A 13,413-nucleotide genomic window follows, 5' to 3' on the forward strand; every position below is an offset into this window, starting at 1 on the left:
CATATGTTTTGAGCCAATAAATCCACTTTTTGAAAAATTATTCACTTTGCAGTGTGCTGCAGTATATTGGACTTTTGTATTGATTTTCTGACCCATTGCAGGTTGGATCTAATACCGTTCAAGCACCTGATCCTAAGGGATTTGCCGCATGAGGTCAGAGCACTCCATTATTGTGTGATATTTTTCTCATTGACATGAAAAAGCTCCATTACATACATTGACGCCCAGTGGGCAGGGAGCAAATGAATAAACTCAGGAAGATTAATTTTTAGGCTCAGAAGGAAACTGTTGAGAATAAGATGAAGGATTCTGGGACAGAGCAGGACAGAAGCAGTGCAGGCTTTGAAGTGGATTTATTGCTTTTCTGCTCAGTGTCAGCTGCTTATAATTTGGGGCACCCCACCCCTCTGAGCTTAATATGCAGGAAATTACAATTATTGCTGTTGCCTTTACCAGAAGGGATGGACCATACTCTCTGCTCATATCACTCATGTACAACAGATCTGCTCAGTCTGTTCCATGTGTATCACATTGCTCCTCCTCTCTCTCAGTGCCACATATATCTTGTGCTGGGACCTCTCCCTCAGTGCTACATATATCTTGTGCTGGGGTCTCTCTCTCTCTTTCAGTGCCACATATATCTTGTGTTGGGGTCTCTCTCTCAGTGCCACATATATCTTGTGCTGGGACCTCTCCCTCAGTGCCACATATATCTTGTGCTGGGACCTCTCCCTCAGTGCCACATATATCTTGTGCTGGGGTCTCTCTCTCAGTGCCACATATATCTTGTGCTGGGACCTCTCCCTCAGTGCCACATATATCTTGTGATGGGACCTCTCTCTCAGTGCCACATATATCTTGTGCTGGGACCTCTCCCTCAGTGCCACATATATCTTGTGATGGGACCTCTCCCTCAGTGCCACATATATCTTGTGCTGGGACCTCTCCCTCAGTGCCACATATATCTTGTGTTGGGGTCTCTCTCTCAGTGCCACATATATCTTGTGCTGGGACCTCTCCCTCAGTGCCACATATATCTTGTGATGGGACCTCTCTCTCAGTGCCACATATATCTTGTGCTGGGACCTCTCCCTCAGTGCCACATATATCTTGTGCTGGTGTCTCTCTCTCAGTGCCACATTTATCTTGTGCTGGGACCTCTCCCTCAGTGCCACATATATCTTGTGCTGGGGTCTCTCTCTCAGTGCCACATATATCTTGTGCTGGGGTCTCTCTCTCAGTGCCACATATATCTTGTGCTGGGACCTCTCTCTCAGTGCCACATATATCTTGTGCTGGGGTCTCTCTCTCAGTGCCACATATATCTTGTGCTGGGACCTCTCTCTTAGTGCCACATATATCTTGTGCTGGGACCTCTCTCTCAGTGCCACATATATCCTGTAACGTGGCTTCTCTTTCTAGCGTGGAGACATTGCCACTGTATGGACTCTCTATACAACAAGTATCCTGCAGCAGGGCCTGTGTCTCTATGTCATGTGTGTCCTGTAATGTGGCGTCACGTGGGGCAGAGCCATTGCCACTGAATGTATTCCGTGATTCCAGGAAAGCCTGGGTGTCCCCGCAGATAACCTGGTGTGCGGCCTGAATGTGCCTCCGTTGTGACCTCCGCACTACAGAGAGAAGCATACAAGACAGAGTTAAGAGCATTTAGCTATTTTAAGTACAATGCAAAGTGTCACAGCATGCATGCCAACCAACTAAGAATATCTCATGTACACTCCAGGGACAGCAGAACTACAACCTGGAGGTCCAAGTGCAAAGGGAAAGTCGTAAATAAAATGGAGACTTTCCTTCTGCGTTCCCTTTATCCCTGTGACCCCCCCTCCCGTATTGTTAGAGAAGTTTATGTTGCACTGCCCTTTAGACCAAGCAGCTGCTCTTGTCCCCCTGAAAACTTCTCTGAGGAAAACTTCTTCCCAGCTGTTCCCTTTCTGGATATCCTGATGGAATGCTGAACTTTTGTTTGTGCAAATGATTTCCCAAGCCTAGATGTTACAGAGGCGAGTGCTTGGAATCACTGAAGGGGTGCGTATGAACCAATCCCTATCAGTAGTAAGGAACAGGATCCTCACCTCTCTCCCGCACACTTGTTTTCTGCACCTCTGGGATCAAGAAACTATAGACCAGTTCTGCAACAATTTCCTCTGACTGGATCCGAGTGCGACTGCGAGGAAAGAAACATGTTACTCCGACATGCACAACCGAGGAAAAAATAAGACCTACAGTATAAGAGCCAGGCCCCAACACCAATGCAACAGTGAGAGCAGAAGAGCATGCAATCACAGAAGCTGCACTGGCAGTGAGTTCTGGTGTCTGTTTTGGACCAGACTCTCCATTAGAAGAATCTTGTTTTTGAACTTCAGGGCTGATTATCATTGATTTAGTGGGGGTGGGGGGAAAAGCGACACCACCCTAATAAATGACTTAAGCACTTGGGAATAATAGGAGTCTTTATAGAACAGATTTCATAAGATCAAGGGAATTAATTGGGACTAAACACACATAGGCACTATAGGGCCCTGCTTAGAAGCCAGTGTGTCTAGCTATTGATATCTATTGATTATAGTGTAGCTGCTCCTGGAAGTTACCCCCACTATTGTCAGACACATCTATTTGCCCTCCTAGTAAATCAACTCCATGACACGCAAAGGGAAGAGACCCCGGGTCACATTTGCACTGTTTCGAGAGTAATATGCCCAATAATCTCTGCAGTTTCACAAATTCCATCTGTTTTATCTTTAAAAGGATCCAGGAAAGATATTTCAATGTGCAGGACAGAAATGTATTTTTGTATATACTGTAGATATATAATCTATGATGCCTGCAGGAATGATCACATCCCCCGCACCACTTATTTCTTGGTCCTGCGCATTCCATACAAGGGCAATTTGCTGCTAATGTGAGTGATTCAGATTGTGACAGATGAACCCGCATTACTGAGTGCAGAATCAGTGACTTCACAGTTAGTGGGTCTTGGAGGCAAGTAATATGCCAAGCTCTGTGGCATCTCCCTCTCTGTTACCCACCTGCTTTCCATCTGATAAGCAATGTCATTGATCTCCTCGGCCTTCCTCTGAATCTCCTCGCGGGCCTGCTCCTCGGCCGTGTGCTCTGTTGCGCTGAGAATAATCTCCTCCAGGTACGAGTCCACTGTGCTCTGATGAACCTGGACAAGCTTTGAGACAATGCATCATAATAAGGTTCCTCCTGTCCTACTAAGACTCCTATATACCCACAGTAACACTATGGGGGAGACTGGCAGCATTCATATCAGTACCAACTTCCCATTGGACTAACCTGCCTGAAGATTTCATCCTCCTCTCGCCTGCGTCGCTCCTCCACCTGTCTCCTCCCACTCTCCTCTGCTTCTCGAATGCGCCGCTGCCGCTCAGCCAACATGGCAAAGGCATGGATCCTGCGCTCCTCCTGCAGCCTCACCAACTCTTTGGAGAGGAAGTCAAACATGTCTGAGAGAACCTCGCCTTCAAGCTCGGACAGATGCAAATCTAAAACAGAGGCCTGAAAAGAACAGAAATGTGTTCCATGAAGAAAGAGCAATAAGAGATGCAGGGGCTTGTGTAGCACATAGGCTGGATCAGTGACACAGATTTTTGGGAATGACATGGACAGTAACAAGGAAAGGGCCCTCATTATCTAACATATCGATTTGTTTGTAAATGATGTACCCTTATGCTCAGCGGACAATGCTGGTCTTTATAAATAATGGTAATAATAATAATAACTGACACACCAGTTATTACAGAGAACATGACAGAATGAGAATAAAAGGAAAAAATATGGAGGACAAACGCAGATTGCTACAAATGTTGACTTCAACTCTCAACATTCCCCGACAGCTCAAAGCTGGATATTCCTCCATAAGATAATTTAAAGGGTACGTTTTTATTTCAAAAGGGCTGCCCTGTAACATTTTGACTGGCTAACACGGTACATGGATTCACTTGGGAACTAGTCCCATTCCGAATAAACCGATTACTGAATTATGACTCAAGTTCTCAGTTACTGAACTTCACTCCCCAGTAACATTCACTTGCCTTGTGCTCGCCGAGTTCTCTCTGACGCTGTAATGCCAGGGTTGCCTGTTTCTCCGCCTTCTTCAGCAGCTGCCCCTCCTCCTGCAGGGCGTGCGTTGTGCGCAATTCTTGGATCAATTCCAGGCGCTTCTCCTTTCCTTCAAACATCTGCATAAATATAGGAAGACTAGGAATCTCTACAGTTGACCATTAGTAGTTGCTCACATCTTCACTTTAAGCCCTGTGAGCTAAATAATACAAATCCACGGGTCAGAGAGGGTGAATAATGTGAGGAATCAGAATGAGCTCTATAAATAATATGGATATAATGTTACTCCAGAGACACTTCTATAGAGAAGTTCTGTGACTCCTCACTGGTGTTTCTAATCCTTACTATTAATCACAGGGAGCATATAACCCCTTTATATTCTTCAGCCCAACAGGCTCTGATATTTCTTTTCTGCAGTGAATAACTGTGAATATATACATGATAGGTTATTTTCTCAAGGCAAAATCATACCATGTTCTGTATCGCTCGCCCACGGATTAATTTCTGTAATAAGATCACTGCCAGCTCCTTCTCTTCATCTCCCTGTTGGAACAAAACACATCAGAGAATCCACTGGAGCTGCACATTATTTTATAGAATCCCCACGGGCTTAAAGAGCAGTAAATTAAAATAAATGTATAAGCTGCTTTGGGACCAATTCCAGGCAGACACAACAGTTTGGGCCTCTTGCACCGGATCTCTTATAGGCAGTGCTTCCTGGGGCTGTACAGGGGGCACAACAGCAGCTGGGAGGCCCTTTCAGCTCAGATTTGATGAAAGGGCATATTAGCTTTCCTACTTGAAATTGAAGGCCAATTAGTGTCAGATTTGTGGTGAGTGCTGGGACATTATCCTGGAACTATAGCAGGGTGACTGTTACCCCAATATTTCTATATATCTGTAACCTTGTTATGAGCTAAGGGGGCCCAGCCTGAAGGCCAGTTAGGGGGAGGTTTGGGGTGAGTGCTTATTTGTACCCTGGAATTATAGGAGGGTGACTGTTACCCCAATGTTTCTATATATGTGTAACCTTGTTATCAGCTAAGGGGGCCCAGCCTGAAGGCCAGTTGGGGGAGATTTGGGATGAGTGCTTATTTGTTCCCTGGGTACCCCTGGAACTATAGCAGGGTGACTGTTATCCCAATATTTCTATACATCTGTAACCTTGTTATGAGCTAAGGGGGCCCAGTCTGAAGGTCAGTTAGGGGAGATTTGGGATGAGTGATTATTTGTGCCCTGGGTACCCCTGGAACTATAGCAGGGTGACACCCCCATGTTTCTATATATCTGTAACCTTGTTATGAGCTAAGGGGGCCCAGTCTGAAGGTCAGTTAGGGGGAGATTTGGGGTGAGTGCTTATTTGTTCCCTGGGTACCCCTGGAACTATAGCAGGGTGACACCCCAATGTTTCTATATATCTGTAACCTTGTTATGAGCTAAGGGGGCCCAGTCTGAAGGTCAGTTAGGGGAGATTTGGGGTGAGTGTCTATTTGTACCCTGGGTACCCCTGAAACTATAACAGGGTGACACCCCCATGTTTCTGTATATCGGTAACCTTGTTATGAGCTAAGGGGGGCCAGCCTGAAGGTCAGTTAGGTGAAGATTTGGGTTAAGTACTTATTTGTGCCCTGGGTACCCCTGGAACTGTAGCATGGTGACTGTTACCCCAATGTTTCTATATATCTGTAACATTGTTATGAGCTAAGGGGGCCCAGCCTGAAGGCCAGTTAGGGGGAGTTTTGGGGTGAGTGCTTATTTGTGTCCTAGGTACCCCTGGAACTATAGCATGGTAACTGTTACCCCAATGTTTCTATATATCTGTAACCTTGTTATGAGCTAAAGGGGTCCCAGTCTGAAGGCCAGTTAGGGGGAGATTTAAGGAGAACGTTTGTCCTAGAAGTCCAGTTTCAAGGTCAGTTAGGGTTAGAGTTGAGAATTTCCACCCAGTTGTTACTGGTACTATTGCAATGTTCTCATACATCAATAATCTTGTTCTGAGCTATGGGGGAGTGAGGTTGTCAATATATAATCCTCTAAGTGGGTAATTGACTGCTAAGCAATTTCAATGTAGGTTGATGTGAAATGTCTCATTCTCAATGTTTAATGGGCCCTAAAATCATATGTTGTGGGGCCGGGTAACACGCATGATTGGCAATCGTACACGCTGATTAGCTGTTTCAGCAGTAGTTTCTTCCAGGTGCTGGCTGGACAATCACTGGATATTTGTGCCTTGAACAGAATGGTCATGATTGGCCAGTATGTCACTGCAACAGAAACTCATCAGAGTGAACAGCACCATGCAGAGAGTTAGAGGAAGCCGAATAATATATAATATATAATCTGGTCCCATTGATTGAAATAGCGGCATAGCCCTAACCTCAGGGGGATCCTGCACTCTGGGGGTCTCAGGCCTAGGAGCTGGTTTCTCTATCTTTTCCAGGAAGCGAAGAGGTTTCTTAGAAGCTTGAGTCTTGGTTTTGTTTGCCAGCAGAGCCTGTTAGAAAACAGAGTACTGGTGTCAAGAAATGACTGGCATGTGTACAGTGGGAGATATTTAGATTCTATAATACCCAACACTGGTTCTGGCTGGTTCTTTACTAGCTATGTTCTCTTCCATATGATTCTGTACACTGCCTCTAATGGCATGCATTGTACTGTAATACCACAGGGTGCCATTCTATGTACCTTACTGGACCAACAGGAATCCCATCATAGCTCTTCTTGACACACTGACCTGTCTAATCCCAATACTCACAGGCTACAGCTCCAGAATACAATTTATTGTTACATAATAAACCTAACATGTCCCACAAAAACCCTTATAATTAGTAAACTGTGTCTGCTAACAGCCGCCTGTTGATGAATAATAAACATGAAACTCTCTGTGTTACAAATGTGTCACTTGAATGACAGGTTACCCGCTGTAGCCGACACCCCAGGGAGTGACTCACTTGTACTGACCATTTCTACCCAATTCCCTATTGATCTCTATTGGTCAACCATTAACATGTACTCCCTACGGACGAAAATGCCGAACATGGGTAATAGAGATCAGGCCCTTCATACCGAATGGACTTGCTCCAATTCACGGTCCAGGACAGCTGTGCGTTTCAGAAAGCCACTCCTGGTGGTGGTTCGAACCTTGGGAACCTTTACCCGTGGTTGGGTGACGAAGTCTGGGAGATTTGCCTCCAACTCTAGAAGCCCTAGGCAGAACAGGACATGAAAGGCTTTGTTTAATTGTACAATTGGGGAAAAACTAAGGTGGGAAGAAAAGATTGTGATGAAAGGAACTGGGAAGAGGAGGAGTTTATATGGCCATACTGGCCAAATGATCAAGCAGGACTAGTGCATGTTAGAGGGGTGATATAATAGTTTTACAATCACATCCCTGAATACATGGCTTAAGCAAAGAATCCAAAGTTACCGTAGCACATTGATCCAAAATTTTTAGTGCAAAAAGTGTTTTATTGGCTCAAAAGTAGACTTTAATTCTTTTTACGTTACGTTACGTTTTGGGCCACACTGGGCCCTTTATCGAGCCTGGATCAAGCAGAACACCCCACTAAGTTGGTTACATGAGATCCCAGAATGCAGAAGTGGTATATTTCCATTTAAAGACCCAGTGGCTCACCTTGGTAGGAGTTCAGGAAAGGGCTTTTCACCAAATACTGCTCAGCTAGGCGATCTGGAAAGTAACCAATTCGAGACAGGGGCGCATAGGTCTGGGAGGCAAAGTCATTAAATTCCTTGATGATATTCCTCCTCTCCAGTTTGCCTTCTACATTGTTCATTTTACCCGTCAGTTTCCTGATTGCTGGGGATCCAACACAAATAAAGTCAGAGTTTGCAGTAAGCTCCGCTACTACAGGGAGATTCATAAGTGTTGGAAGCCCTGATTGGTCCAAGCCCCATCCCCTAACAAACCATTGGAAAGAGAATATTCCAGGAACAGGAAGAATCAAATCTATCCCATAAGTATTAGACTCCCCTTGCCTAGGGAAGATGTTAATGCAGGTATTAAAAATTAACCCAGAGTTCATCCTAAGTAGATTAAAGTCCATCTGATGTATAAGCAGATGGGATAGCAACTAAAAGTAACCAGTAGCATTGAGTTGCTGTGACCAATGGCTCACAAAGTGGTGTATGTGAAATTGTGTATTGTGTAGCACTGCCATGACTGTGCCCAGGTCACTATACCAGTCAAAAGCAATATAAAAATGTTGCCATAATGTTTGTGAGTTGTTTCCTGGGTGCAGCTGTTCTTACGATATCTGTGTTACTGCCTCTCTATACCTGTAATGTGCTTTTTGCGGATCTGTTTGATTCTCTCTTCTTTCTCTGCTTGGCGCTTAGACCAATGTGAGTCCAGTCTCTTTGTATCAATCTCTTTCTGCTTCTCCTCTCTCTTCTGCAAAAGCTTCCTCAGCACTTCCAGACGTGCTTCCTGCAGCCTAACAAACAGAGGCAAATAAGGTTTTGATCATGCCCCAGTTGACAATTTGGGTGTTATGGCAAGTGCCAGAGAAGCTGCAGTAGACTGGCACTTTCTAATGTGTCTAATGTGTCTGAGTCAGCCTTTTTAGGCCAGGGTGTATTTGACTCTCAGGCCTATCATGGCTGCACTGGCACTTTTACTTTTATTTACCAAGCCCTGAGAAGCCAAAAAGTACACACTATCCTTTACTTTGTATGTGACAGGGAGTCGGATTTTCTGGAAAACAGAGTTCACATTTCCATTTATGCAAAACAGTGAGATGTGCCAATAAGCCAACTCTGCAGTAAAGCAAACTATCCGGTGCCAAAATACCTGTTCTATCACAAACCCACAGGATATCTTCTGAAGCTCCCCCCCAATCAATTTAGTCTCCTTGCATACACATGGGCATCTGGCTTAGTGACCAATCAAATCCTGCTCTTTGGCGCCAGCTGCTGGTCTGGGATTAACACCTATGTTCAACATGTGCCCAGTAACTAATGCTTCTGCCTTTTATATTCATTTGATATCTATATTTGTTACCCTTATTACTAAACAGGGTAGAGGAAGAACACCTTATAGAAATAAACATACACAGGTAAATGGAAGTTGGGAGCAAGTTTGTTGCCAGTATTGATTTTGTGCCCATATTGCTGCTAATCGCCCGTTAGAATGTAATGTGACTTAGGTTTGTGCCTGGCTAATGGGTTCATGGGGGTGTGTCCATTGAATGTTCTTTTGTTGACAGCCCCAGGTGACTAAACATTACATATTTATAATACAAACACAGACATGTCTGTATTTGCATATTTTTGATACAGACATAAACACATGTGCAGTTCTCTAATATTTTCGATACAAACACAGACATTAAAAGTATTTTTAATTCGTGCAATACCCGGTTACCTACTTCTCAATCTCCTTCTCTCTAAAGGCCCACTCCTTCCTCTCCTGCTCATCTAGCATCTTCCTCCTCTTCTCCAGCTGAGAGACATCACTCAGGGGGGGCAGAGTTGCCTCCCACGCCCGCTTCTCCCTGGCTCGTTCTATCATCTCCACTTCTGCGAGCCCAGCCGGAAGCCCACGGCCTGAATGGGGGAAGATAAAGAGAACTGAGAGAGAATATCTGTGGGGGTACAGGAACAGGAGGGACAGAGGAAGAAACATTAGAGCCAGGGAGAGATCAGACAAATTCACATTCAACTGCTTCTTAAACACACACTCATTCATTTGTTATCAATATTATTCTATTATTCACATGTTATTATGTTAGTTTAAATGAATGTAAGTACAACCACAAGCAGCTGCCCTCAAGTCTCACATTCTGCAGCTCTCTATAGAAAAGGCAGTTGGCAAGTGGGAGGGAGAGGCGAGCCTTACCCCAGGTAAGATTGGCAAGAGTCAGCAGCTCAGGAACTGATCCGGAGCATGCCACATATTCAGGGCTGTAGGGGTCTGTCTGAGCCTCGCTGTCACGGTAATCCGTCTGAATGGCCACAGTTCGTACCAGAGGAGTTGCCGGCCTGTCTGGAGCAGGACTGAGATCGGCCCTACAAGCAAGGAATCAGTTGTTCCGATTACAAAGTCAAAAACCTTATAACAACAATGTGACAAATTGAAAATGCTAATAAATGCCAGTTTTAGGGCTGCATTAAAGGGGTTTTTGAGTCATCTTTTAATGCTGGAGAGAGGGATATACCAAAACAAATTGCTGTTGGTTTCCATTTTTTATTATTTGTGTTTTTTTTAATTATTTCAGTTTATGTCCAGTCAATCCCCATGTTTTGGAATTTCAGCAGTTATCTGGTTACTGGGGTTAAAATCACCTTAGCAGTCTGGGAGTGGTTTAAATTAGAGACTGGTATATGAATAGGAGAAGACCTGAACTGAAAAATAAGTAATAAATAATAAAAACCATAAAACTGTTGCCTCGAAGAGCAATAGTTTCTTGGCTGCTGGGGTAAGTGACCCCCGTTTGAAAGTTGGAATGAGTTAGAAGAAGAAGGCAAATTATTAAAGAAATATGTTAATTATATATTTTTTTAATTATTATGTTAATAATATTTTTTTTTAAATTATTAAAAAAATAATGAAGATCAACTGAAAAGTTGTTTGGAATCAGCCATTCTATAACATACTAAAAGTTAACTTTTCATTTACAGATATCGGACCTGTTATCCAGAATGCTCGGGACCTGGAGTTTTCCGGATAACAGATCTTTCCATACTTTGGATCTTCATACCTTAAATCTACTAGAAAATCATGTAAACATTACATAAACCCAATAGGCTGGTTTTGCTTCCAATAAGGATTAATAATATCTCAATTGGGATCAAGTACAAGCTACTGCTTTATTATAACAGAAAAAAGGAAATCATTTAAAAAAAATTGGATTATTTTATTATAATGGAGTCTAAGTGACAGCCTTTCTGTAATTCGGAGTATTTTGGATAACGGGTTTCCGGATAATGGATCCCATACCTGTACTATAGAATGGCCAATGCTAAGCAATCTATCAATTGGTCTTCTTTATTTATTTTTTATAGGTTTTGAATTATTTGCTTTCTTTTTCTGACTCTTTCCAGCTTTTAAATAGAAGTCACTGACCCCATCTAAAAAACAAATGCTCTGTAAAGCTACAAATGTGTTGTTATTGCTACTTGTATTACTCATCTTTCTATTCAGGTCTCTCCTATTCATATTCCAGTCTCCCTTTCAAATCAATGCATGGTTGCTAAGGTGACTGCAAATAAAAAATAAAATATTAAAGCCAATTGCAAATTGTCTCGGAATATCACTCTCTACATCATACTAACAGTTAATTGAAAGGTGAAAACCCCCTTCTATGACATTTAAAAGAAATGCAAAGAGTGCCGCCCTGCTGGCTGGTTCATAAAGGTGTTCCTTATTTTTCATTTAAACGGGTGACCTGTGACTATATATTATGCAAGTCGCAGCAACTCACCTGGAGATGGCTAGTAGAACATTGGGTGGAACCTGCTGAACGAATGGAACCAGAGGCCTAGAACAAGAGAAGAGATGTGCTGTTAGCCTGATAGTAGTCCAGCCACATGGTAAAATGCACAGGCTGGAAGGAAACACATATAAGTCACATTTCTGATATAGAAGAAAGCTGAACAGCTATAGGGAATAGATCCAGTTCTCGTAACAGTGGTAGCCACACTAATATGCCTCCATCTGATTGTGAGACAGTACACTTAAATAAATGTATTTGATTTCAGCTGCCCCAAACTCTATATCCATATTCTAATCCTCTGCAAAATCACAGCAACATCAGGTTACTTACCGCTCAAAGTACTTGTACCGGTCCCGCCCTGACACCCCTCCAGTAGCACCCAGTTCCTGGGGTGGGAGAGTTGGTACCTGAGATCTAAAGGAAAAGGTACAAGAAAGTCTGGGTTTTACGAAAAATCATCTACATTGGGGCAGTTTGTACAAAGGGAAATGAAGTGGGCCGGTTCATAGAGCAGCACAAAACCTACACTCGCACCCATGATTCCCTAAAGAACACAAAGACGCCTCCCTGCTCTTGTTATTAAAGTCGGCCCATGAGACCCCCGTTGGAATATAAACATGGAACCTACTGTGCCAGTTGCTTCAGTGCATTCAGCCGTTGTTCTGCTCTTCCCCTCCAGCGCCGATCCATAAACTGGGGCACTGGATCCTTGAGCTGCAGCCTCAGGGAGTAGCGGGGCTTGTGCACCAACTCACTAAACATTGTGGGGTAAACTGGCACCTTTTGCTGGGGGGGCGAGCAGAAAGAAACAATAAAGTGAAATACATAAAATGCTAATTAACAGCAGTACAACAGAGAAAGACCCTCAGGATCCTTAAAGGGGTTATGCACCTTCAAACGACTAGTTGTTTTCAGATAGTTCAGATAGTTCTCCAGAAATAACAACCTTTTCCAATGACTTTCTATTTACTATGTGTGACTGTTTTTCTAATATTGAAGTGTGATTTTTCACCTCCTAAAGCAGCTATGGGGAGAGGGTCGCCGACCCTGTAAACTGTTCTAAATTGATACATTTAGTTGATCCATTTCTTGTGCTTGTCCCTGCTGAGCAGAATTCCTGAGTTTCATTAAGGGCAAGGCCAGATGTTTTTACATTGCATTTTCAAAAAAGCTCAGTCAGGCGTAAATACGCATAAACTTCACTACCGCTGAAACTAATAGAAAGCGCTCTTTGGCAATTCTCACAGGGCGCAAGCTGAAATCTGCCACGGGACGCCATTATTGGCATTTTTTAGCCCAAACACCAATACGTCAAGAAACTACCAAATCAATAGACTCTATGGGATCTGCAAGTTTGAAACCACACTTTATGTAAATACACAGCGTATTTTAAATATGGCATCCAAATTCTCGCAAGATAAATGACGCATATACGTTTTTACGGCCAGTGACATAATTACATTGTATATTGACAATCATTACTGTTCCATTTTGCATGTAAATAGTTTTTCTATTTCTCAATAGCTTTTCTATTTCCAGCCAGGAGAATTATGGGGAACAAGAACAATGAGAAGTGCATGTTGGGAAAAGAAACCTACGTGCTGAGAAACGCATGAAAAACAGATGTTGACGGTCGCGTGTGGTTTCAGTGGCGTATTTACACCCGACGGAGCTTCTTTTAAAAACGCAACGTAAAAACGCCACGCCTGGCCTTGCCCTAAAGGCAGCCGTTAGAATACAATAGTTGCGAATACTCCAGAAAAAGCGGAGAAATGTTTCAACTAAATGTTTCAACTAAATGTTTCAACTAATTGTATCAACTAAATGTATCAACTAAATGTTTCAACTAATTGTA

The 13,413-nt window shown here is 43.3% G+C and overlaps 1 protein-coding gene across 3 annotated transcripts in view; it reads right to left on the minus strand.

Annotated features, from left to right (window-relative positions):
* Positions 1–338: 338 nt before the first annotated feature.
* LOC108707797 (cilia- and flagella-associated protein 91) overlaps positions 339–13,413 on the minus strand; it is a 29,786-nt gene continuing 16,711 nt past the window's right edge. For all 3 annotated transcript variants that reach the window (XM_041581388.1, XM_041581387.1, XM_041581386.1), the window contains exons 3-17: positions 12,187–12,344; positions 11,889–11,972; positions 11,547–11,603; positions 9,962–10,131; positions 9,492–9,669; positions 8,401–8,558; positions 7,739–7,921; positions 7,171–7,310; positions 6,482–6,598; positions 4,576–4,647; positions 4,077–4,223; positions 3,319–3,540; positions 3,048–3,196; positions 2,094–2,185; positions 339–1,631 (exon numbers count right to left, since the gene is read on the minus strand). In XM_041581388.1, the coding sequence (XP_041437322.1) occupies positions 508–1,631; positions 2,094–2,185; positions 3,048–3,196; positions 3,319–3,540; positions 4,077–4,223; positions 4,576–4,647; positions 6,482–6,598; positions 7,171–7,310; positions 7,739–7,921; positions 8,401–8,558; positions 9,492–9,669; positions 9,962–10,131; positions 11,547–11,603; positions 11,889–11,972; positions 12,187–12,344 (3,051 nt within the window). In that variant the 3' untranslated portion in view covers positions 339–507. The remainder of the gene's footprint in view (positions 1,632–2,093; positions 2,186–3,047; positions 3,197–3,318; positions 3,541–4,076; positions 4,224–4,575; positions 4,648–6,481; positions 6,599–7,170; positions 7,311–7,738; positions 7,922–8,400; positions 8,559–9,491; positions 9,670–9,961; positions 10,132–11,546; positions 11,604–11,888; positions 11,973–12,186; positions 12,345–13,413) is intronic.

Source organism: Xenopus laevis, chromosome 2L, assembly GCF_017654675.1.
Source record: "Xenopus laevis strain J_2021 chromosome 2L, Xenopus_laevis_v10.1, whole genome shotgun sequence".
NCBI lineage: Eukaryota > Metazoa > Chordata > Amphibia > Anura > Pipidae > Xenopus > Xenopus laevis.